At 41.9% G+C, this 26,542-nt stretch overlaps 1 protein-coding gene and 1 long non-coding RNA gene across 2 annotated transcripts in view; one reads left to right on the top strand and one right to left on the bottom strand.

Annotated features, from left to right (window-relative positions):
• The window catches only part of LOC130913650 (mitochondrial sodium/calcium exchanger protein), a 69,549-nt gene extending 64,983 nt beyond the window's left edge, over positions 1–4,566 (top strand). Inside the window, exon 13 of the mRNA XM_057832427.1 lies at positions 4,525–4,566. Coding sequence (XP_057688410.1) covers positions 4,525–4,527 — 3 coding nt within the window. The 3' untranslated portion in view covers positions 4,528–4,566. The remainder of the gene's footprint in view (positions 1–4,524) is intronic.
• LOC130913654 (uncharacterized) overlaps positions 1–26,542 on the bottom strand; it is a 41,829-nt gene that overhangs the window by 2,737 nt on the left and 12,550 nt on the right. Inside the window, exon 3 of the long non-coding RNA XR_009062798.1 lies at positions 10,969–11,125. This is a non-coding gene — a long non-coding RNA (uncharacterized LOC130913654). The remainder of the gene's footprint in view (positions 1–10,968; positions 11,126–26,542) is intronic.

Genomic DNA, 26,542 nt, shown 5'->3' with positions numbered 1-26,542 from the left:
AGTGAACGACGCCTCAATAATCAGACTTCTTCCTTTTTCATCTGATTTATTAATAAAATGGCCTCAAACCATTGTCCCCTTCAGACCGTCGTAAAACTACCCAAAAAAAGTACACAAGCATTGCATTAGCAACAACGTTAGCTTAGCACGCTATACAGGTTCACTAAACATAAACAAAAAGCGTCTCATACAAAGAATATAACATTTCGCTTACTAACGTAATATGTACGTTCTTTACAACAACCATACTTACGGACAAATCATGTCCAAGGATCATATAAGCACAACATTACAACGTAGGCGTCAGCCCGAGACGTCGTGCAGCCATATTGAACTGGCAAGAAAAAAATAAACCATGTCGCAAAGTGACCACAAGAGTTCGCTGTTGGACAGCACAAAAAGCCTTGCCGTAAAACTTACCAAAGGCAGAGAATACTGTCTCAGCGGGACATGTGCGTTAATTGCGTCAAATATTTTAACGTGATTAATTAAAAAAATTACTTACCACGCGTTAACGCGATAATTTTGACAGCCCTAATACATATGGCGGAAAACACAGACAAGACTGAAAAAGCAGTTTCTGCTCTTGCACCCCTCTTGCAGAGAAACAGTTGTATTTTAAGCCAAAAAAAACGTTTGTGTTTGATAGAACAATATGTCTATATGCTGCCATAGCAGATTCATGGCTTACAAAGCGCCCCCGAACTATTTTTAATTTGCCCGTTTTACCCTGAAAACCCCCGTTTACAGACGTCGCGCAACCGTTTTTGTTTCAACCTAGCCACAAAAAGAAGGTAAGTAATTATATTTATTATTCAAAATGTCTCTAATTTTTAGCTTAGAATTATTAATTGATGTCTAATATTTAGTTTAAAAAAAGAAATATTTAATTAAAAAAAAGAAAACGACTTTAAAAAAATTATTCACTTGCATATTTTAAACTTTTACAAATTACGTCACAATGAAAAATTTGGCGTCTGTAAAAAAGTCACGAATATCTACCTCATAACTATTGCTTAACTCTATTTTTTTTGTTACTGTCGCATTTTCTTCGATATATTAGAATAGATGATAAATAATCGATCCAAACAAAGAAAATTTGAAAAATAACATTTAAAAGGGTAACTATATGAAAAAGAAAATCTCAACCACTCCTTGTTGTCTGCGATTTCTGCATCGCGACCCTTGCTATATCACAATGTTTCGCCCATAAAATCCCCCAAAAATCTGGCTGTGGCCATTCACAGCTGTGTCTTGACACTCATGATACATGCTCAATGGAGTTTTTGGATCGAAACAAGTTTGCAATAATATGTTGTTAAAATCGTGGCGTCTTTAATTCTGCTCTCACATGCTCTCGCCTCCAGATAGGGTTTTGCTGTTTAAAAAAAATATTTTTTTCCAAAAATGCCCTCCAGTTCAAAATGTTTCCTCCCCCAGAAAATTGAGATTTTAAGCATTCCAATGATGTATCACACATGCATATCGGACAATTTTGAAATCTGGCCAAATTGGGGGTCTCAGAGCGGAACTTCAAGTCACTTGAGTGTTTTCCGCCATCTACATATTATTGTTTTGTTGTCTTTCTTTTCTCTATTGCTGACTGAGGGAATCGGCATTGAGGGTTCTGCCCTCCCGTTACATGTGTTGGGGAATAACGTATACTATGTAACTTAAAAAAAAAAAAAAAACAGGTTGCAGGAAAATATTTATGTGATGATAATTGAGAACTCGGGGTGGGATTTAATAAGTTTTCTTCGTCCCACTCCCTTTCAGGCATTTGTTTTGGTTTTGTTTCTTTTTTTCTTTTTTCTCTGTGTTTCTTGAAAGCAAAGAACTGAATTCGTGAAGATGAATAACTGCCTGAAATGAAATGAATAAAAAATAAATAAATAAAATAAAAATGGGCAGAAAACAAAATCGCATTGTGATAAATGGAATCAATTGAACTACCCCGACAGCAGGTGTGCCAGATCTGGCGTCAGCTCACCAGAGCCGCATAGCAAACACGCCAGCTGAATGTCTGGGTAGCTACTTGCACCGTAGTTCTCACCAGAGAGCAGAAGTAGTTCTCGTGGACGTAGCCAATATATACAGTGCCTTGCAAAAGTATTCGGCCCCCTTGAATCTTGCAACCTTTCGCCACATTTCAGGCTTCAAACATAAAGATGAAATGAAATTTTTTTGTCAAGAATCAATAACAAGTGGGACACAATCGTGAAGTGGAACAACATTTATTGGATAATTTAAACTTTTTTAACAAATAAAAAACTGAAAAGTGGGGCATGCAATATTATTCGGCCCCTTCACTTTCAGTGCAGCAAACTCACTCCAGAAGTTCAGTGAGGATCTCTGAATGATCCAATGTTGTCCTAAATGACCGATGATGATAAATAGAATCTACCTGTGTGTAATCAAGTCTCCGTATAAATGCACCTGCTCTGTGATAGTCTCAGGGTTCTGTTTAAAGTGCAGAGAGCATTATGAAAACCAAGGAACACACCAGGCAGGTCCGAGATACTGTTGTGGAGAAGTTTAAAGCCGGATTTGGATACAAAAAGATTTCCCAAGCTTTAAACATCTCAAGTAGCACTGTGCAAGCCATCATATTGAAATGGAAGGAGCATCAGACCACTGCAAATCTACCAAGACCTGGCCGTCCTTCCAAACTTTCTTCTCAAACAAGGAGAAAACTGATCAGAGATGCAGCCAAGAGGCCCATGATCACTCATCCAAGAGGCCCATGATCACTCTGGATGAACTGCAGAGATCTATAGCTGAGGTGGGAGAGTCTGTCCATAGGACAACAATCAGTCGTACACTGCACAAATCTGGCCTTTATGGAAGAGTGGCAAGAAGAAAGCCATTTCTCAAAGATATCCATAAAAAGTCTCGTTTAAAGTTTGCCACAAGCCACCTGGGAGACACACCAAACATGTGGAAGAAGGTGCTCTGGTCAGATGAAACCAAAATTGAACTTTTTGGCCACAATGCAAAACGATATGTTTGGCGTAAAAGCAACACAGCTCATCACCCTGAACACACCATCCCCACTGTCAAACATGGTGGTGGCAGCCAGTGTTGTTAATAACGGCGTTACAATATAACGGCGTTACTAACGGCGTTATTTTTTTCAGTAATGAGTAATCTAATTAATTACTTTTCTCATCTTGGCAACGCCGTTACCGTTACTGAGGCGGGAAAGGCGTGCGTTACTATGCGTTACTAAGTTGGTTGAATAAAAAAAAGTCTGAGAGAAACGGACTCACGGGGACGAGAGCAGAGCAGGAGTGGGGAAGACGCCGTTGCAACCGCGATGCTAGGTGGCTCCAATAATACCTGACAGCAGCCATAGCCGACAAACTACGCCCACATGACACGGTAGATATCATATTATAGAACTAGATGCATAGATAGACACTGCTGCACTGCCAACATGTTTTAAGGACTACATGCGTTTGTAAACAGCCGCCATCTTAAAGCAGTAGACCTCTCAGGAAGGCCCTGATGTAGAGATCCTTCCTAGCGAACCTAAGTAATTTTTTAAAATCTAAAATGCTCCTAAATCGGCAAAATCTTAACTTAAATCTATCTTTAAATGATGAAACAGTTTTAAAACTTACACATGTTTAAAGTAAACAGGAGGGAACTAATGCAATAGCGGGAGAAATTTTAACAACTTTAACGATTGAGTCACAACTTTAAATGACTTCCACACATAGCAAAGGTTACTAGCTAGTTATCGCAATACCCTTGTGTCTAGTTAAGTGGAGGGTAAAGAATTGGGCTAGGGCCAATTGTCCCCCAAACACTTTAAGCTTCACATTGTGTGACCTGTGTGTGTGTGTTTTTTTTTTTGAGAAAGAAAAAAACATATCACTAGTTACTTTGCCAAGTAACTAATTACGCTTACATTCAGGTAACTGAGTTACTAACGCAATTACTTTTTGGGAGAAGTAATTTGTAACTGTAATTAATTACTTTTTTAAAGTAAAATTAACAACACTGCATGGCACTAAATGCGTTAGTAGACAGCCGCCATCTTAAAGCAGTAGACTTTTTAGGACGGCTCTGTTGTAGAGAACCTTCCTAGCGAACCTAAGTAACTTTTTATCTTTTTTTAATCTTTTTATATAAATACTTCTAAAGCGGCAAAATCTTGACTTGAATCTATCTTTAAATGATGAAACAGTTTTAAAACTTTCATATGTCGAAAGTAGAGAGAAGGGAACAAATGCAATAATGGGAGCAATTTTAACAACTTTTTACAGTTGATTCAGGGTAAAGGGTAAATTAGGGTAAAGAATTGGGCTCGGGCCAATTGTACCAAAAACCTTCACAAAAAACTTCACATAGTGTGGCCAATGTTTTTTTTTTTTTTTTTAGGGGAAAAAAAAAAAAAGTAATTATCACCAATTACTTTGCCAAGTAACTAATTACTCTTACATTCAGGTAATTGAGTTACTAACGCAATTACTTTTTGGGAGAAGTAATTTGTAACTATAATTAATTACTTTTTTTCAGTAAGATTAACAACACTGGTGGCAGCATCATGGTTTGGGCCTGCTTTTCTTCAGCAAGGACAGGGAAGATGGTTAAAATTGATGGGAAGATGGATGCAGCCAAATACAGGAAGATTCTGGAAGAAAACCTCTTGGTATCTGCACAAGACCTGAGACTGGGACGGAGATTTATCTTCCAACAGGACAATGATCCAAAACATAAAGCCAAATCTACAATGGAATGGTTCAAAAATAAACGTATCCAGGTGTTAGAATGGCCAAGTCAAAGTCCAGACCTGAATCCAATTGAGAATCTGTGGAAAGAGCTGAAGACTGCTGTTCACAAACACTCTCCATCCAACCTCACTGAGCTCGAGCTGTTTTGCAAGGAAAAATGGGCAAGAATGTCAGTCTCTCGATGTGCAAAACTGATAGAAACATACCCCAAGCGACTTGCAGCTGTAATTGAAGCAAAAGGTGGCGCCACAAAGTATTAACGCAAGGGGGCCTTTTCAGCTTTTTATTTGTTAAAAAAGTTGAAATTATCCAATAAATTTTGTTCCACTTCACGATTGTGTCCCACTTGTTGATTCTTGACAAAAAATTTAAATTTTATATCTTTATGTTTGAAGCCTGAAATGTGGCGAAAGGTTGCAAGGTTCAAGGGGGCTGAATACTTTTGCAAGGCACTGTATATGGCGGAAAACACTCAGTTGAATTTAAGTTCCCCTCTAAGACCCCAATTTGTCCAAATTTCAAAATTGTCCGATTTGCACGTGTGATATATCATTGGAAAGCTTAAAATCTCAATGTTTGGGGGGAAGAAAAATTTTGAACAGCGGGGCTTTTTAAAAATATATTGGGTGGAAAACACAAACAAAACTGGAAAAGCAGTTTCTGCTCTTGCAACCCTCTATAAAATAAACTGCTGTATTTTAAGCCAAAACAACTTTTGTGTTTGATAGAACAATATGTCTATATGCTGCCATAGCAGATTCATGGCCCATTAAGCCCCGAAGTATTTTTAATTTGTCCCTTTTACCCTGGAAACCCCCGTTTACAGACATCGTGCAACCGCTTTTGCTTCAACCCAGCCATAAAAAGAATATTTATTATTCAAAATGTCTGTAATTTTTTCTGATTATTCAATGTCCAATACTTCCTTTTAAAAAAAAGAACAAGACTTAAAATAATTATTCACTTGCATATTTTGAACTTTTAAACAAATTACTTCAGAATTAAAAAATTGGTGTCTTTAAAAAAAGTCACAGATATCTGCCTCATAACTATCAGTTAATATTATTTTTTTTGTTACTTTCGCATTTTCCCCAATATGTTAGATGATAAATTATCGATCAAAACAAAGGAAAAAAAAAAACCAAAAAAAAAAAACCTTTATTCGGGTAAAATATAAAAAAAGAACATCTCAACCACTCCTTGATGTCTGCGATTTCTGCATCTTGACCCTTGTTATATTACCATGTTTCACTCATAAAATTCCCAAAAAATCCAGCCATGGCCATTCACAGCTTTGTCTTGACACTCGGTGATACATGCTACATGGAGTTTTAATAATTCGTTAAATTCGTGGCGTCTGTAAATCTGCTCTCGCATGCTCTCACCTCCAGATAGGATTTTGCTGTTTAAAAAAAAAAAAAAGCCTTCCTGCTCAAAAATTTTCTTCCCCCAGAAAAGTGAGATTTTAAGCTTTCCAATGATGTATCACACATGCATATTGGACAATTTTAAAAGTTGGCCAAATTGGGGGTTTCAGAGTGGAACTTCAAGTGAGTGTTTTCCGCCATATATTTTTCAAACAGCAAAACCTTTACTGGAGGTGAGAGCACGCGAGAGCAGAATTAAAGACGCCAAGATTTTAACGAGATATTATCGCGTACTTACCTTGTTTCGATCCAAAAACTCCATAAAGCATGTATCATCGAGTGTCAAGACAAAGATGTGAATGGCCACAGCTGGATTTTTTCGGGATTTTATGGGTGAAACATGGTAATATGACAAGGGTCGCGATGCAGAAATCGCATGAAGGAGTGGTCGAGATTTTCATTTTCATATATTTACCCTCTTAAACATGTTTTTTCAATTCATTTTTTGCTTTGCTTGAGTGTTTTTATTTTGGCTGCCTATCGTCTTAGATAACCTTCGAGTTTGTAGACGACCGGCTGTCACGGACTCCTTTTGTTATTTCTTCTATCCCGCGATCGCGTGTTATTTTTTGTTTGCAATCATTAAACCCTTGTACGTATCCCACGCTTGCTGTCTGCTTCGAGTTCCAACCTTGTTTTCGCATTTGCGGACGCTAACAATTGTAATAATAATTACCACAGCATCCAGTCTCTCTATTAGCCTCCTTTTTTCGGGAGGGGGGACTCCCTTATTTCTATTTCTGAAAGGTGGCAACCCTACTTTGGAAACAGTTCCCAAATTACTGCGGCATTTCTTTCAGTGAAACACAATAAAAGTAAAGTAGACGTAGTGAAGTGACCAGAGATTGTTGCTCCGGTCCAGCCCCCTTCCTCTGGATACCACTCCGGCTCTTGCAGGCTCAAACTCGTTGTGTTCGTTCACATTTCGTCTTTAAATGTTTTATCAGGTTCGAGGTATTGAAATTGGCCGATTTAACTCCACATCTCGAAACTTTCAGGCCGCAAATCTTGCATGCAGTTATTGATTTTAATTGACGGGATTTCTGTTTTGAAATACTTCCCGACCGCCGCCATTTCTCCTGGTTTGTGTTTTCTCCATATAAAAAAGCGGCCTTGTCATTGGTTAGGAGTGGCCCGCTCTCATTGGTCTGGAGCAGGCCAATAGCGATAGCTGCTTGGTGCTCACGTGTCATCACACAACACAGAGAGAGTGTAGTGAGCGGCAGGTGGAAAAAAAAAATGCTGCGGTCAAATGTTATAATAATGGACCGGTAAATAGTATCGTGGCCTTCTTTGTTGGTACTCGCCGATACCACCATTTTGGGCTGGATTGGCGCCCCCTGCCGATACCAGTATCGGTGCATCTGTAATATATATATATCAGGGGTCGCGTTAACCGAATATTTTCCGTCGTTGACCGTTTTTTTAAAACGGTGACGGAAAAAAACAAGTCCATCTGTAATTTTGACAGGTTGCAATTCACACCCCAGACCACAGGGCGGCGAGTGAGCATATTAATTAGCTATTGTCTCTCCTGATGCATGACGTCTTTGGCCTTACTCGGAAAAATGTCAAGGCAACTGAGTGTCCCAAGTTTCTTCAAAAAGCCCCAAAACGACGATGTTGTTGATAAAAGAGGTGAAAAAAGGGGGACTGATGCAGTGGAGGATGAAGGACAGCCTCTGCAGCAATCCCACTTGAGACATTTGATTAGGCACAAGCAGGCACTCAATGGCGTACCGCACGCAGGCTATTTTTAGACCGTGACGTCGCATCGTAAAGCGGAAGTAAAGCCGAAGTGGGACATTATAGACCCGCCCTCGCATAGACCCAACGTAAAAAGTGCTACTTTTCTCCGGTAATCTTTCAAAAACGAACATGCTGATCACGCATTGCTTTATTGGAACTTGTAGAAACGATTAGACATTATGACACATGAAGGATGTTTTCTTCATACGTTTCCGGAACCAAAAACTAGGGAGGAAAAAATGTGAAGACCGAATCAACTTGCGCCGACTTTAACACCAGCTCGGCGAATCCATTCACGTTTCATATGCAGTAAACATTATGTTGGGTGGGCATGGTCTTCCAGAGGACAAAGAGCTAAGCCATTTTTATATTTTTAACTTATTTTTTTAGCGTAGCGTAGTGCTTCTGTCTGACAATGAATGACCTGAAAAGAATTACAATGGTATTCGACTGCCACTGATACCGTTTCTGTTATATGTATAGAAAAACAACTTTAGTAAAGGGGAAGTGTAAATAAATAATAGGATTAAGATATGTTATCAATGAAAAAATTACAAGTGTTCGTTGGCTGTCACTGAGTAGCATTTGCGATCGCTACACCAAGCTAACTAAATTACCCCCAAGAACGGTAAGAGACGTAGGACAACCTGAGGATATATAAGAAAGACAGGGCTGATGGTAAAGGATAGCTTGTTGAAACAGGAGAATATCCTTGTCAGTCGCGTCGATAAAAAAGCTAAAGCTATGCTTAGGTCGGCTCGTTTTTTATGTCTTTTTCAACCTTCGACACTAACTTCCACATCTTTGCCAGTCAATTTGGCACCAGGCGCATCATTTTCGGAGAGAATTGGTAGGCTTAGCGCTGTAAACATCTCCTTCGTACACGATTTCCATTCATTTCCTATTAGGGACAAACGGTGGCTTGTCCCTACTTAGCAAGAGTAGCTAATGTCATGAGTATTAATGAGTGGAAGTGACGTGTTGCTTGCGGTACGCCGTTCAAGTCCATGCGCACCAGGAGGAAGGTGTGGAGACTGCGTTCAGGCCACAGCAGGTGAACTGTTAATTTCCTTGTTCCATATGTAGCCTACCTACTGGGGCGAAGAAAAAGTTACATATTCATCTGCTTGATGTGTGATGGCACGGTGTGGATTCTCTGTTAAGCTTGTTCGGATAGAATATTAATTAAAAATGAATGAAAACTAAATACTAGTGAATATGTCATTATCATTTCAAAAATTTAATTGACGGGTAAAAATAGATTATGACCGGATTTTTATGACCCAGTCAGTCAAAATGACAGACAACGAAAAAGTCTAGCGCAACCTCTGATATATATATATATATACATATATATATTTTTTTTTTAATAGAGACAGTGCACTTCGATGAACATCTAAAAGATGCCTCAAAATCTCCAGGAAGTGATCCGAATTCAACAGGAAATGAACCAAAATGCCGCAAAGTTAACTTCTAAGCTGTCATTGACATGCTATAGACCCTACTCACGTGGCGTCACAGCCACGCCCCCGCGCCATGTTGTCCGTCTACTCGTCATGTTAACGCATTACCGCTTCGTAAATTCCTCCTATTATGGCGTTTTTCTGCTCGTTAACATTATTAATCAAAATGGTGAAGGTGTGTGTTGCGGTCGGTTGCAAAAACAGAGAAGATAGACGGAGAGACTTGAAGTTTTTACCGTATTCCGAGAGACCCGGAGAGAAGAGCGAGATGGACTGCTGCAATGCGACGAGAAAACTGGGCTCCAAACGATTATGTAGTAGTCATTTTATCTGGTAAGATGCATTTAATCTATGTTTAGAGGGTTTTGGGCTGACAACCACAATTAAGATCATTGCTAGGCTAATTGCCGACAACATACCGTTTCAAATTCAGGATGCTTATTTCTTCCACCATCTTTATTTTTTGAATAATATTTAGCAGGTAACAGGTGAAAGAAGCTGGCCTCGTCTATGGATCATCGGTTAAACGGGTGTCCAAACTTTTTGCAAAGGGGGCCTGATTTGGTGTAGTAAAAATGTGGAGGGCTACCTGGGCTGATTTACGTAGAACAATACATTTAAAGAAATTTTAGCAAGCCCTTCTGTGTGTCATATTTGCTTTATTATTATTTTTTTTATTATATAATTTTAACAATCTCGCCTTTGTGGCATTGTCTTTCGACCCTCAGGCTCTTGCGAAATACTGCTGCTGTGAAATTAAATTAGCTTCAAGTTGCTTGAATTTCTCGTTGCGTATCTTCCGCGACTGTCTCTTTGCAAATGAGGCGGACACAGTTGTGTATTTTATTGAAGAAATAGTCCAATATGCACCTATGACGCGTCGCAGTCACCTTTTTAAAAAAAAAAAACATTTTATTGATCGTCGCCATTTTAGAAAATTGGAAGTAAAGGGTCACACGGGGTAATGTAATGTTGCTTAGAGTGCTGCTCTTAAAGTTTTTCAAACTTTTGTGAGAATAGGCTGATTTTGTGTGGACAAGATAGTTGTAGATATCAGGGTAGAATATGGCAGGCAGAGAGGGCGAAGACAGCGGGTCGAAAAATATCGATTTAGGCATCAAATATGGATCTGGCGAATGGATAGACTGAAGCTTTTCCACATAATGCCTTTTATGCAACGCGTCCAATGAGTTTACAGCGTCAGATAACACCGGGGCTTCCATGAATTGCTCTTGCACGACTAATTGAAAACAATGAGAATAGGTCTAAAAAATGACGGACAATATGCGGCCGGATACAGTGACACGTCATTTTGTGACGTAGGTGAGTAGGGTCTATAGACGTGCAGTCCGTTTGAACTGGGATGGATGGCAGAAAATATTCATCCATTCGTTGCCACCCTCCCGCTTCAAATGGACTGGACGTCTACTCGTGATGAACTTATTGGAATTCACCGCAGAAGAATGAAAAGAGGTTGTTTTTCTTTGTTGTAGAAATTCGTTAAATGATTTCCTGACCCATGTATTGGATGTGGCACACATTTTTTTTTTGGGATTGAAACGTAAACTTTAAACTGGTGTATGTACTCACCTCAAGTCACACTGAAGCATTCCTGTTTTGCGCCTCAGGTTAGATATAACCACACCAGCGGACAAAACCACTGCTCCAAGCATCATGTTGATACTAGTCCCTAGGCGACGTTCCAGAAAACTGATGGATCTCCCGACATAACTGTCAGACGGCACTGCTACAACGAGAGCGCAAACTTTGGCGGTGATTGCACATTGTACTGATCATAAATCAAATGCGAATTAAAGTGATCTGTCATAGATCAAGGACGCCCAGAAAATACGCCGGTCTATAGGTACTGATCTTCATCCCAACCGCTTCACACTCGACTGCGAACCGCTCCAGTGAGAGTTGGAAGTCACGGTTTGATGAAGCCAACAGCACCACATCATCTGAGGCCACCAAACCGGACCCCTTCAACGCTTGGCTGCGCCTAGAAATTCTGTCCATAAAAATTATGACCAGAATCAGTGACAAAGGGCAGCCTTGGCAGAGTCCAACCCTCACTCGGAATGAATTCGACTTACTGTCGGCAATGCGGACTTAAAGAGCATATGAGACGAGAAAAAAAGTCTTAAATGGCATTATTATGTGAATTAGAATCATATTTGGAGACGATTTGACTATATACAACAATTTAGCAAAGCACAGATGATGAGAAATTAGTCTTTTAATCTGCCGGTTAGCCACGCCTACCATTATAGGGCTTTAGCGTCCCCAACAGGTGGATGACGTCAGCGGTAGACTATGCTCATCGGTTTTACTATTCAGCCCATTGAGGGGGAATTATTCAGAACGAGGCAAACGCGACGAAGAGAGCCGCAAAATGTCATTGTTTCTGTCTCTTTACTTCAATATTTTTACAGGATATTCTTTTTATCCAAGTATTTTCCCCAATTGCTAAATAAATGGCATGGTCATGACAAATAACAGTCTTGTGCTGAATGGAATATGAAATAATAAAAATGCATTTATTCAGGACGACATGGCAAAATTACTCCATAATGGTCAAAACTGTCGACTTCACCTTTACTGTCGCACCTCCCGAACGATATTTTATGACACCTAAATCGGACATATGTCATTTCCCTTCCCCGGCTTCGGAGAATGTAAACAAACCAAAAAGCGTGACAGCTAGCCGACATGCTAACCCGAACAGAGTGATGTTTCAAAGTCTTCGAAGCGGAAAATCACACATACAGTGTATTCGGCCCCCTTGAATCTTGCAATCTTTCGCCACATTTCAGGCTTCAAACATAAAGATATGAAATTTAATTGTTTTGTCAAGAATCAACAAGTGGGACACAATCGTGAAGTGGAACAACATTTATTAGATAATTTAAACTTTTTTAACAAATAAAAAACTGAAAAGTGGGGCGTGCAATGTTATTCGGCCCCCTTGCGTTAATACTTTGTAGCGCCACCTTTTGCTCCAATTACAGCTGCAAGTCGCTTGGGGTATGTTTCTATCAGTTTTGCACATCGAGAGACTGACATTCTTGCCCATTCTTCCTTGCAAAACACCTCGAGCTCAGTGAGGTTGGATGGAGAGTGTTTGTGAACAGCAGTCTTCAGCTCTTTCCACAGATTCTCGATTGGATTCAGGTCTGGACTTTGACTTGGCCATTCTAACACCTGGATACGTTTATTTTTTAACCATTCCATTGTAGGTTTGGCTTTATGTTTTGGATCATTGTCCTGTTAGAAGATAAATCTCCGTCCCAGTCTCAGGTCTTGTGCAGATACCAACAGGTTTTCTTCCAGAATGTTCCTGTATTTGGCTGCATCCATCTTCCCGTCAATTTTAACCATCTTCCCTGTCCCTGCTGAAGAAAAGCAGGCCCAAACCATGATGCTCCCACCACCATGTTTGACAGTGGGGATGGTGTGTTCAGGGTGATGAGCTGTGTTGCTTTTACGCCAAACATATCGTTTTGCATTGTGGCCAAAACGTTCAATTTTGGTTTCATCTGACCAGAGCACCTTCTTCCACATGTTTGGTGTGTCTCCCAGGTGGCTTGTGGCAAACTTTAAACGAGACTTTTTATGGATATCTTTGAGAAATGGCTTTCTCCTTGCCACTCTTCCATAAAGGCCAGATTTGTGCAGTGTACGACTGATTGTTGTCCTATGGACAGACTCTCCCACCTCAGCTGTAGATCTCTGCAGTTCATCCAGAGTGATCATGGGCCTCTTGGCTGCATCTCTGATCAGTTTTCTCCTTGTTTGAGAAGAAAGTTTCGAAGGACGGCCGGGTCTTGGTAGATTTGCAGTGGTCTGATGCTCCTTCCATTTCAATATGATGGCTTGCACAGTGCTCCTTGAGATGTTTAAAGCTTGGGAAATCTTTTTGTATTCAAATCCGGCTTTAAACTTCTCCACAACAGTATCTCGGACCTGCCTGGTGTGTTCCTTGGTTTTCATAATGCTCTCTGCACTTTAAACAGAACCCTGAGACTATCACAGAGCAGGTGCATTTATACGGAGACTTGATTACACACAGGTGGATTCTTTTTATCATCATCGGTCATTTAGGACAACATTGGATCATTCAGAGATCCTCACTGAACTTCTGGAGTGAGTTTGCTGCACTGAAAGTAAAGGGGCCGAATAATATTGCACGCCGCACTTTTCAGTTTTTTATTTGTTACAAAAGTTTAAATTATCCAATAAATGTTGTTCCACTTCACGATTGTGTCCCACTTGTTGTTGATTCTTGACAAAAAAATTAAATTTCATATCTTTATGTTTGAAGCCTGAAATGTGGCGAAAGGTTGCAAAATTCAAGGGGGCCGAATACTTTTGCAAGGCACTGTAACTATCCTGGATTATTTGACATGACGACCCGGTTGTCTAATGTCGTCGCGGATCGGCAAACCGCCCGGCGGAGAGGAATTTACAGTTCGTTCCCCGGAGGAGGGTGGCTGGAGTTGTTGTGCAGCTAACGGGCTGCTGCTAATGACCATTAGGACAGCTTTTTACATGCCTATCAATGATCAAACGTAAGTAGTCCTTCATTTAAAGGAAGTTTGTAGTGCTGACTTTGTAATAGCTGTATTCGTATTTGACATAATACAAAACAAGATGTTTACTCACTTCCTCGTAAGTCCAATGGTCCCACAGTAAATATCCACGGTGAATGGGAACCTTTTGAAACTCCAAAAAGGCGCATACGCCTCTCCCTCATACAGAATGATTTTTCTGCAGCCGTTTGGCTGGCGTGATGCGAAAAATAAACGTATTAATCCGCAAAATCAGCTGCATCATTCGTCCCCATACACAACAGTACGCTGTATAGTGAAGAGGATGTCTTCTACCGTACACGTCACAGCGCCCTCCTCCTCAATGCATGACCGAAGCCGGAAGTCACTCATTTTCCTGGCGCGGGATTCAAAAAAACTAAATAAATATAGCAATCGCTTCCACACACATCCAAGCGGTCCATATCATTCAGGAGCATAAAATACCGCGTGTATTATGAAATAAACATGCTTTTTCGTGTCACAGGCACTTTAAGTCTGGCACCGGTGTCCTGCCAAAATGTCCTACATAGGTGAAACGTGCTACATGAGGCGAATTTGACACACAAAGTACTACAGTGCGTTTTCAACTTGTTTTGTTTAGATGTATACAGGCATAAATAATGTACCCCCCCAAAAATGAGGGTGCAGTACTGGTCCACGGTTCCACGGCGGGGAGGAAAACTCCACTGCTCCTCCTGAATCCGAGATTCGACCTCCCCAACGGACTAGTGTTGTCAGTTACTGTAATCTGATTACTTAGCGAGTAATCTAACGCGTTAATTTTTCCACACCAGTAATCTGATTAGTTTCCTTAGTGTCTCTGCATTACTATTTTTTTCATTGCCTCATAACGTATGTAGAATGAAGAATATTGTAGTCATGTACGAAGAGCATTTTGAATAGAAAATGCTAAAATAAAAGGTTCCCCATACGTGTTTCCATGACAACCTCTTAGCTATTTCCTGTTTTGGTCCCGCGTCACATGTGTTGTGGGCAGTGTTGTTAATTTTACTTTAAAAAAGTAATTAATTACAGTTACAAATGACTTCTCCCAAAATGTAATTGCGTTAGTAACCTGAATGTAAGAGTAATTAGTTACTTGGCAAAGTAACTAGTGATAATTTTATTTTTTTTCTCAAAAAAAACAAAAAAAAAAACAGGTCACGCAATGTGAAGTTTAAAGGGTTTGGGGGACAATTGGCCCTAGCCAATTATTTACCCTCCACTTAACTAGACACAAGGGTACTCGATAGTAACCTTTGCTATGTGTGGAAGTCATTTAAAATTTTGAATCAACCGTTAAAGTTGTTAAAATTGCTCCCGTTATTGCATTAGTTCCCTTTTGTCTACTTTAAACATGTGTAAGTTTTAAAACTGTTTCATCATTTAAAGATAAGTTAAGATTTTTCCGATTTAGGAGCATTTTAGATTTAAAAAAAAAAAAAAAAAAAAAAAGGTTACTTAGGTTCGCTAGGAAGGATCTCTACATCAGAGCCTTCCTGAGAGGTCTACTGCTTTAAAATGGCGGCTGTTTACTAACGCATGTAGTCCTTAAAGAGCATATGACACGAGAAAAAAAGTCTTAAATGGCATTATTATGTGAATTAGAATCATATTTTGAGACGATTCGACTGTATACAACCATTTAGCAAAGCGCAGATGACGAGAAATTACTAAATTAGTCTTTTAATCTGCCGGTTAGCCACGCCTACCATTATAGGGCTTTAGCGTCCCCAACAGGTGGATGACGTCAGCGGTAGACTATGCTCATCGGTTTTACTATTCAGCCCATTGAGGGGGAATTATTCACAACGAGGAAAACGCGACGAAGAGCCGCAAAATGTCATTGTTTCAGTCTCTCTACTCCAATATTTTTACAGGATATTCTTTTTATCCAAGTATTTTTCCCCAATAGCTATATAAATGGCTTGAGAAGGACCAGTCAGCCCATTGAGGGGGAATTATTCAGAACGAGGAAAACGCGACGAAGAGAGCCGCACAATGTCATTGTTTCAGTCTCTCTACTACAATATTTTTACAGGATATTCTTTTTATCCAAGTATTTTCCCCAATTGCTAAATAAATGGCATGGTCATGACAAATAACAGTCTTGTGCTAAATGGAATATGAAATCATAGAAATGCATTTATTCAGGACGACATAGCAAAATTACTCCATAATGGTCAAAACTGTCGACTTCACCTTCACTGTCGCACCTCCCGAACGATATTTTATGACACCTAAATCGGACATATGTCATTTCCCTTCCCCGGCTTCGGAGAATGTAAACAAACCAAAAGGCGTGACAGCTAGCCAACATGCTAACCCGAACAGAGTGATGTTTCAAAGTCTTCGAAGCGAAAAATCACACATAACGAGCCTGGATTTATTGACACGACGACTGGGTTGTCGATTGTCTTCGCCGGATCGGCAAACTGCCCGGCGGAGAGCAATTTACAGTTCGTTCCCCGGAGGGTGGCTGCAGTTGTTGTGCAGCTAACTTGCTGCTAATGTGCGTGAGTAGAGCTTTTTACATGCCTATCAATGATCAAACGTAAGTAGTCCTTTATTTAAAGAAAGTTTGTAGTGTTTACTTTGTAGTCACTGTATTCGTATTTGACATAGTACAAAACAAGATGTTTACTCACTTCCTCATAAGTCCAATGGTCCCACAGTAAATATCCACGGTGAATGGGAACCTTTTGAAACTCCAAAAAGGCGTATACAACTCTCCCTCATACAAAATGATTTTTCTGCAGCCGTTTGGCTGGCGTGATGCGAAAAATAAACGTATTCATCCGCAAAATCAGCTGAATCCTTCGTCCTCATACACAACAGTAAGCTGTATAATGAAGAGGACGTCTTCTACCGTACACGTCACAGCGCCCTCCTCCTCAATGCAAGACCGAAGCCGGAAGTCACTCATTTTCCTGGCGTGGGATTCAAAAAACTAAATAAATATAGTGATCGCTTCCACACACATCCAAGCGGTCCATATCATTCAGGAGCATAAAATACCGCGTGTATTATGAAATAAACATGCTTTTTCGTGTCACAGGCACTTTAAAATATGTTGCTAATGCAGCTGTGTCTGTAATCTGCATCTAGTTCTATAATATGATATCTACCGTGTCATGTGGGCGTTGTTTGTCGGCCACCTAGCATCGCGGTTGCAACGGCGTCTTCCCCACTCCTGCTCTGCTCTCTCGTCTCCATGAGTCCGTTTCAGAGTTTTTTTATTCAACCAACTTAGTAACGCATAGTAACGCACGCCTTTCCTGCCTCAGTAACGGTAACGGCGTTGCCAAGATGAGAAAAGTAATTAATTAGATTACTCATAACTGAAAAAAATAACGCCGTTAGTAACGCCGTTATATTCTAACGCCGTTATTAACAACACTGGTTGTGGCATGGGCCAGGTGGGTGGACATTCGAGCAGAGTGTTGAGACGTTGCGAGGGAATGTTGATCTGTGGATATCGGTGAATGAAGGTGGGTATCAGCAAAAGGTTGGAACCCCTGCATGCGCGGCCATTTCGTAGCTTTGCCGTAGCAACGACGGGCAGTCATCGCTCCAAGTTGGTAAGCTTTGTTTACATCAAATGCGTGTTGCAAATTTATGCCGTGAGGTGATGTGTTCGTTTAGCATCTGTGGGATGTGTTGTAAGTCCGATTGAGTGTAAATAGGTTAGTTGCCGCCACGTTTTGCGGCTAAATTGACCGCGTGTGCGTTGAAAGGAGTACTTCCGGGTTGTGCACGCGCATCCGCGCCCGCCACCACCTATGCAATTTTGTGCAGTCAGTTTGCATTGTTTTGCATTAGCACTGATATGCTGTTAACTAGAGGCAGGGGCGGACTGGTAATCTGTAGCTTCTGGAGGATCACAGAACGGCCGGTGCTCTGGACGGCCGGCTGCCGCCATACATACATCACTAGCCACGTTTACATGCTGACTTTTATTCATACCGATTCAAATCATTCCAAATGGAAATTTCACATCAGCTGTTTACATGTCACTTCATCTATTCCGATCCAGCGTTTACATGTGACTGCCTTTATTCCGAAAGGACGTTTGACAACTGCCGTCTGACATGCGCAGATTAATCAAAACAAAGCGTCACGTTGCAAAACATGGAGATCGATCGTCAGATCAGCTGCTGTTTTAACTTTTCGAGTGGAAACAAAACTTCAGAATGATACGCCGTTCATTTAAAAAGTTGTGTGGGTGCGCTGTGCGTGTGCTTGGAAGCCATGTTGCAAGTGACGTTACTTACGTCACCAAGTGACGTCACCACGTCAGTACGGAGCATGCGCAGAAAGAACGCAACCAGACACCATTCCGCTTCCCTGTTTACATGATATAATTTTACTTCTAATCGGTTTGGGAAAAGGAATATTCCACCCCTGTGAATCGGAATGAAATTCCATTCGGTTTGGGCCTGTTCATTCCGAATGAGGTGTTTATATGGAACACATTTATTCGGTTTGAACAAATATTCCGATTGTAATTGGAATATTTGGCTCCATGTAAACGTGGCAACTGTTTTTATCCCCGCTATACTCTGTGATTATCTACAGTTCGCATCCAATCCGACAGGTGGCAGCAATGCGCCTGGCTGAAAGACTTGGTGTGGCCCATGAAAGGGAAAGTGTAGTGGACCAAACATACACGTGGACACTGGTGTTTCAACTTAGGTAAAAATTCAATTTAATAAAGTCACAAAACAACAGTTTAACAAAATATCTTGGGCCCAACATAAAAGAGGCCAACATGACAAAAGGCTTCAACCAAACTGACCTGACCTCCAGACACATCTCTGTGGCCGTTTAAATCAGGTTGGACTCTACTAACGACCACCTGAAGGAGGTATGACAAATTAGCCAAACATTGTAACTTAATAAAACAATGACAGATGAAAATGTACATATAATCAAACAATAACTAATGTGCATTTAAACGGTGAAAACTTTACTCCAAAACAATCATAATTAACTTAACTTAAATAACCCCCCTTCAGAATGGTAGGTGCCAGATCTTACACAGCTGTGGTCGTTACCACAAAATGGCAAATAAAATCTAGTAAGCATTCAGACAAATATTAACTAAAGTGTGCACCCATTAGAAAATACATGTCCAAAAAAATATCACATAAATAAATCTTGAAACACTAAATAGTGGTGGTAGTGGTAGCCACCAGAGAAGGATAGAGCGATAAGAGCTTTGGCGGACTTTCTAGTTGCCACCTGGCTGATGGAATGAAGAGGGTTACTTGCTAGGTATATTGGCAATTGTTATCCACCAGGTAGCTACAATTTAAATGAAATAAATGGCAATTAAAGGGCTAGTGCCAGCAAAAAACATTTTAGCTGTAAAACAACCTATGCACACGCAGCAGCAATATTAATTCAGAAGAAATATAACAAAATATTAATAAAATGAATGGTTTTACTTTAAAGTTTAGGTAGTTAAATTGATATGATATATATTTTTAATCATTTATATATCGTTTTGTTTTCTGGTTAATACTTTCCAATAAAGGTTATGTATACAGGATTTGTCTTGAAATGTTTATTGTATTTTCATTTAAATTTATTATTGGCGTGGCAAGATTAATTATGGCATAAACAATGAAGTCATATTATAGACACAGGGGATAGGTGTTATTATAATCAATTGAATACATAAAATCTGCTTTCAAAAATAAATCCTTTTATTTGTTTATTCAGGTTGATTATAGAGAAAGATGAATCCAACTCCAGTTCAGCCTTGCAGTACTTTGAGCGCCCCAAGTCAGACAGTCAAAGTCTAGACACATTTTCTTCATTTTTCTCTCAAAGTGAACGAAATTGATCCATTTTACAATAAAATATTTTTTTTAATTCTCCTAGAGGGTCTATGTACAGCGATTCTTGTGGGCTGGGCTGAGTCAAAGTCCAGGGCTGCTTTTTAGTCCCAGTCCGCCCCTGCAAACAACTAAGAAACCGAAAGACAAGCTTCTGCTGGGAATTGTAATGAGTTTATCACTAGTAGACGTCCAATCCATTTGAAGTGGGAGAGTGGCAGCGAATGAACATTCGTTCTATGGCCGTCATTGGCAGCCATTGCCAGGCAATGAGGTCATTTTGGCCATTTAAAGTGCATGTGACACGAAAAAGCATGTTTATTTCATAATACAGGCGGTATTTTATGCTCCTGAATGATATGGACCGCATCGATGTGTGTGGAAGCGATCGCTATATTTATTTAGTTTTTTTTAATCCCGCGCCATGAAAATGAGTGACTTCCGGCTTCGGTCTTGCATTGAGGAGGAGGGCGCTGATTAATACGTTTATTTTTCGCATCACGCCAGCCAAACAGCTGCAGAAAAATCGTTCTGTACGAGGGAGAGGCGTTGAGAGGCCTTTTTGGACTTTCAAAAGGTTCCCATTCACCGTGGATGTTGGCCAAAACAAGCCCGACGACTACTGTGGGACCATTGGACTTACGAGGAAGTGAGTAAACATCTTGTTTAGTATTATGTCAAATATTGATACAGCTATTACAAAGTAAACACTTCAAACTATCTTTAAATAAAGGACTACTTATGTTTGATTATTGATAGGCATGTAAAAAGCTCTCCTCGTGCACATTAGCAGCACGTTAGCTCAACAACAACAACCGCAGCCGCCCCCCTCCGGGGAACGAACTGTAAATTGCCCTGCACCGGGCGGTTTGCCGATCCGCGAAGACAATTGACAACCTAGTCGTCATGGCAAATAATCCAGGCGAGCTATGTGTGATTTTCCGCTTCGAAGACTTTGAAACATCACTCGGTTCGGGTTAGCATGTCGGCTAGGTGTCACGCCTTTTGGTTTGTTTACATTCTCCGAAGCCGGGGAAGGGACATTACATATGTCCGATTTAGGTGTCATAAAATATCGTTCGGGAGGTGCGGCAGTAAAGGTGAAGTCGACAGTTTTGACCATTATGGAGTAATTTTGCCATGTCATCCTGAATAAATGCATTTTTATTATTTCATATTCCATTTAGCATAAGACTTATTTGTCATGACCATGCCGTTTATTTAACTCATTTGCTCCCAGAAACGTATAAATACGTTCTATTTTTAAATGCTTAACTGTCCCAGAAACGTATTTATACATCTTTTGCGTTTTTTTTTAATAAGAAGCTGTGGTGACCCTTTGTTGGACATAATTCACCCACCGTACTTGTGTGTGTTTGGCCGAGCGCGTTACCGGCTGCGTCACAGTCACGTGACACACTATAAAGAGCCGCGCGCGTTCCGGCTCATTAGAGAGAGTGGACGAGAGTTCACAGAGTGCAGGAGAGTAAAAGAGCTGGACACAGCATTTGAGCTAAAGACTCTTAACATTGCAGACCGCTTTACTGGTGACCCCGACGAGCCTCGCTGAAGTCTCAGAGGCATTTTGAACACTTTATTGCAATGGCGGACTCTAGCTTTTTCGAGCTGACGACATTCAACGAGTCTTCTGCGGCCGCGTGGTTCGCTAACGCGGAGGAGCAGTTCGTCTTCCGTGGTGTTTCCGACGACAACATGCGCTTCTACCACGTGGTGGCCGCGCTCGGGTACTCAACGGTGGTCAGGGCACAGCGCTTCGTGGTTTATCCACCGAAGGTCGACAAGTACACGGGGCTCAAGGCGCACCTCCTCAGACTTTTTGTACCGTCATACAAGTTGACTTCGTTGACGCCCACGGTGCCCGCCTCGAGAGCCCTGCTGCCCGGGGTACCCGCCATAGATGGCGGCACTTCCGCCCCGGTTCCTCGCAGCCGTACTGCTGTCCCGGTACCCGTTCCACTGCTGCGCGCTTCCGCTCTGGCACTTCCCGACGCCGACGTTGCTCTCTTGCCTCCGGCCCCGCTCTCGCTTGCCTCGGCTCTGGCGCCACTCTCCACCGACGCCGCTGCGCCCGTCCCTGGCTTTCTCGGCTTCGGCGCTGATGCGCCGGCCTACGGCCTACTCGACGACGGTGCGCTCGCCTGTGGCCTACTCGACGACGCCCCGTCCACCTGCGGCCTTCTCGACGACGCCCCGTCTGCTTCGGGCCTACTCGCCGGCGTTCCATCAGGCCCTGGTCCACTGGACGGCGTTCCGTCCGGCCCTGGTCCACTCGACGGCGTTCCGTCCGGCACTGGTTTTCTCGGCGACACTTCGCCTCACGACGTCATTGCTGCGCCTGCTTCTGGCCTTCCTAATGACGTCGCTCCAGCACCTGCGCCTCTGGAAGTCTCCGAGGTCGCCCCTCTACCGGCGCCGCTGGCCGCCGCCGCCTCTGACCTCACTCCAGTGCCTCCGGGAGTCTCCGAGGTCAGTCATCAGCCTACGCCGCTGGCCATCGCCGCTAGCCTTGCTGCTGTGCCGGCGCCTCCGGTAGTCTCCGAGGTTGCACATCGGCCAGCGCCAGCAAACGCCGCCCCCAACGTCTCTCCTCGTCCACCGCCTTTTGACAATGATGGCGTCGCTCCGGTTTCGGCGTTTCCCCCGCACCTGCTACGACCGGTCGACTTGGTTCCTCTCGCCTGTCGCCCTTATCTACGGCTGGGCAACTCCGACCGCCACGCCGATCGCCCTAGTCTCCGGCCTCGACCGGTCGATTCTGACCACCGCGCCCGTCGCCCTCGTCTGCAGCTTCGACCGGGTGGTGCTGCTCATCGCACGTCTCGACCGCCGTTGAGCAATGCGTGCCGCCTCTCTCGGCGTCCGCTTCTCCGGCCTCGCCTGGGCGGTGCTGCACGGCGCGCTCCTCGTCCTGGGCGTCCTCCGGACCGTTCTGCTCTGACGTCCTGTATCTGGCGTCCTGGACAGCCGCCTGACCGTCGCTTTCGGTCGCCCGCTGCCTGGCATCCTGGGCGTCCTCCAGACTGTTCTGCTTGGGCGTCCCGCCTCTGGCATCCTGGACGGCCGCCTGACCGTCCGTTCGGTCGTCTGACGGACGCCCCGGCCGCGCAACCCTTCCGTTCCGTACTTTTGATTCGGGTTGCGCCTGGTGTCTTTTGTGGGTGAATTCTGGGGGGACCTGTGTGGTGACCTAGCCTGGTACACCAGACTCAACGCTGTTCCAGCTATTGAGTCTGGCCACCCTTCCCACGGAAACAATTTCCAGGGCGGAGCAAGCCACAGCATACAGAGAGCGGAGTGGACTAATCAGCGACGGGCAGACGTGACGTTAGTAAAATGGCGACTTCAGGATGACGGACTTGCGCGCGGAAGTAAACATACGAAGAGAGCGGAGTTTATTCGACATGGCTAGCGCGAGACAGATTGTTGTCAGTGACTCGTGTCGATGTGTTTTTGGTCATTTAAAACTGATTTTACCGTGGATTGGAACATATTCTGGGCTCTGCCGTTCACCGTCTGTGTTGCTGAAGGGACGACTTTCGACGCGCAAGAGTGACGTTGCTCGTGAAGAACACGTGACGCAAATAAACGAATCTGATTTGTCGATTGATTTTGTATCTGCTCGAAAAGGCCGTTAATGGGATGGTTCCCAGACTATTTCTCTCAGTGTTTGAAAAATACAGGGAGAATAGTCTGGCAGAGCCAGGCTAGTGGTGACCCTTTGTTGGACATAATTCACCCACCGTACTTGTGTGTCTGTTTGGCCGAGCACGTTACCGGCTGCGTCACAGTCACGTGACACATTATAAAGAGCCGCGCGCGTTCCGGCTCATTAGAGAGAGTGTACGAGAGTTCACAGAGTGCAGGAGAGTAAAAGAGCTGGACACAGCATTTGAGCTAAAGACTCTTAACATTGCAGACCGCTTCAAAGCATAAACAAAGAACAACACTCCAAACCCCTTTTAAAGCAATCAAACTGGCCACTGGAGGGCAGTAGCGCATTTTGCAAGACCAGGCAACCCGATTCAACAGCAGTGAACGGCCGGCCAGCATTGTTAGAGCGCTGGCGGAGGAGCCCAGGCGGCGCTCCGACCGAACAAAACAACGAGAGGACGCCTGGAAGGCCAGGCGTTTCAAAACTGCGCAAAACGAGTGAGACCCTCAGTAAAGCGGCTCGCCAAGCAGACCCCGCAGAAACGCAAAAATAATACATCTTTGTGAGACAGACAACGATGAGGGAAAAGTTTACACGGCTGACGTGGCGACAACGGCGTCATCTCGGCGACAAACCGTCATCTCTCAGTAGTCATGTGTGAATCAAATGCTACTTTGCTATCAAAAGCTCTATTTGGCTGGTTGTTCATGTTATTTTGCAAAAGGCAAACATTATTCAGATGTTTGGGTCGTCACTGAAGCAAAAAAAAGCCGTGTTAAAGTCAAACTTATGTTTGAAATGTATGCGTTTACAAAAAGCTCATTTTCTCCGTTTTTTAATCAGAAATTGGAAAATTGCTCAAACTAAGCCATTTTCTAATGCTGATTTCTAAAGAATGGAAAAAGATATGAACTTAATTTTTTTGTCTGCTGAAAGAAGAGAGTCTAATCTTTCTTTTGGTGGGTTCCATGTTTATATAGCAATGGAACAGAATTTTCTGTGGGCCTTGCAAAATCAGTCAAAATCTGGAAAAAACGGCCGGGAGCGAAGGGCCTTGCTCTGGTGAAAATGGCTGGGAGTGAACGAGTTAACAATTGGGGAAAATACTTGGATAAAAAGAAAATACTTGGATAAAAAGAATATTTTGTAAAAAAAAAAAATCCTCGTTGTGAATAGTTCCCCCTCGACGGGCTGACTGGTCCTTCTCAAGCCATTTAGATAGCTATTGGGGAAACATACTTGGATAAAAAGAATATCCTGTAAAAATATTGGAGTAGAGAGACTGAAACAATGACGTTTTGGGGCTCTCTTTGTCGCGTTTTCCTCGTTCTGAATAATTCCAATTTGCCATTTAAATGCCATTTAAAACTTTTTTTCTCATGTCGTATGCTCTTTAAGGTCATTTACCTGTTGATTTTCAGTTACTTCCTGTTGATTTTGGTGTATTTTATGGGTCACTTCCTGTTTATTTTGAGTTACAGAACAGGAAGTGACCTGGGAATCACTCAAATGAATAGGGCGGAAAACACAGACAAAACTGCTCTTGCACCCTTCTTTAAAAGAAACTGATGAATTTTAAGCCAAAAGATCCGTTGTGTTTGATAGAACAATATGTCTGCCATAGCAGATTCATGGCGCATTAGCCCCCGAATTATTTTTAATTTGTCCATTTTACCCTGGAAACCCCCGTTTACAGACGTCGTATGACCGCTTTTGTTTCAACCCAGCCATAAAAAGAAGTCAAGTAATTATATTATTCAAAATGTCTGTCATATTTAGCTTAGAATCCTTAATTGATGTCTAATATTTCGTTTTTAAAAAAAAAAAAAAAGGACTTTGAAAAATTATTCACTCTCATATTTTAAACTTTGAAACAAATTACGTCACAGTGGAAAAAATTGGCGTCTGTAAAAAAGTCACAGATAACTATAACTCGCTTAATTGCACTTTTTTCATTACTGTTGCATTTTCCCCAATATTTTAGATGAGAAATAATCGATCCAAACAAAGAAAAATTGGGGAAAAAAAAGTTTAAAAGGGTAAACAGATGAAAATCTCGATTACTCCTTGATGTCTGCGATTTCGGCATCGCGACCCTTGTTATATTACCGTTTCACCCATAAAATCCCCCAAAAAATCCAGCTGTGGCCATTCACATCTGTGTCTTGACACTCGATGATGCATGCTACATTTGGAGTTTTTGGATCAAAACAAGGTAAGTACGCGATAACATCTCATTAAAATCGTGGCATCTTTAATTCTGCTCTCACGTCCAGTTAGGGTTTTGCTGTTTGAAATTTTTGTTGTTGTTTTTTTTTAAATGCCCGCCTGTTCAAATTTTTTCTTCCCCCAGAAAGTTGACATTTTAAACTTTCGAAATATGTATCCCACGTGCATATCGGACAATTTTGAAATTTGGACAAATTGGAGGTCTCAGAGCGGAACTTCAAGTCACCTAAGTGTTTTCCGCCATAGGCAGTGACTCAAACTCAACAGGAAATGACCTGCAAATGCCCTCAAATAAAACAGCAAGTGACCTGTAAACTAGGGATGGGAATCTCTGGCATGAAGCCGATTCGATATGTATCTAGATACACAGGTTACGATTCGATTAAAAAAACGATACGTTTTTAAGGCCGACCGATTCGATACAGTTTAAGAACGATACGGTTCGATACAGAGTGAAAACGATAAGATAGTAAACATTTGTTGTGTGTGTTCGAACAATATTTTAAACATATAAAAAAGACCACATTTCTAATAGCAAAATTAAACAACAAAATTTCATACCAATGTTAAAAATAAGGCTTACTATATGACCGTCATTTTGTTGGATGGGATTTATAATAAAATAAAACTCCAGTGACAATAAAGCAGTGACAATAAAACAATAAAGTGCAGTAAATCAATTAGTGTATTTCCTGGTGTTTCAAACACAAGAGGTAAGCAATTTAAGTGCAAACTTTCAACGTAAACATCTTACCAACAAAAAATATTAATTATATGCAGCAGCTCTAGAAAAAAAAGAATTAAACCCGCAATGTTATCATAAATAA

Source organism: Corythoichthys intestinalis, chromosome 3, assembly GCF_030265065.1.
Source record: "Corythoichthys intestinalis isolate RoL2023-P3 chromosome 3, ASM3026506v1, whole genome shotgun sequence".
Classification (NCBI taxonomy): Eukaryota; Metazoa; Chordata; class Actinopteri; order Syngnathiformes; family Syngnathidae; genus Corythoichthys; species Corythoichthys intestinalis.
The sequence above is the reverse complement of the archived record's forward strand: the minus strand, read 5'-3'. Positions and strand labels throughout refer to the sequence as shown.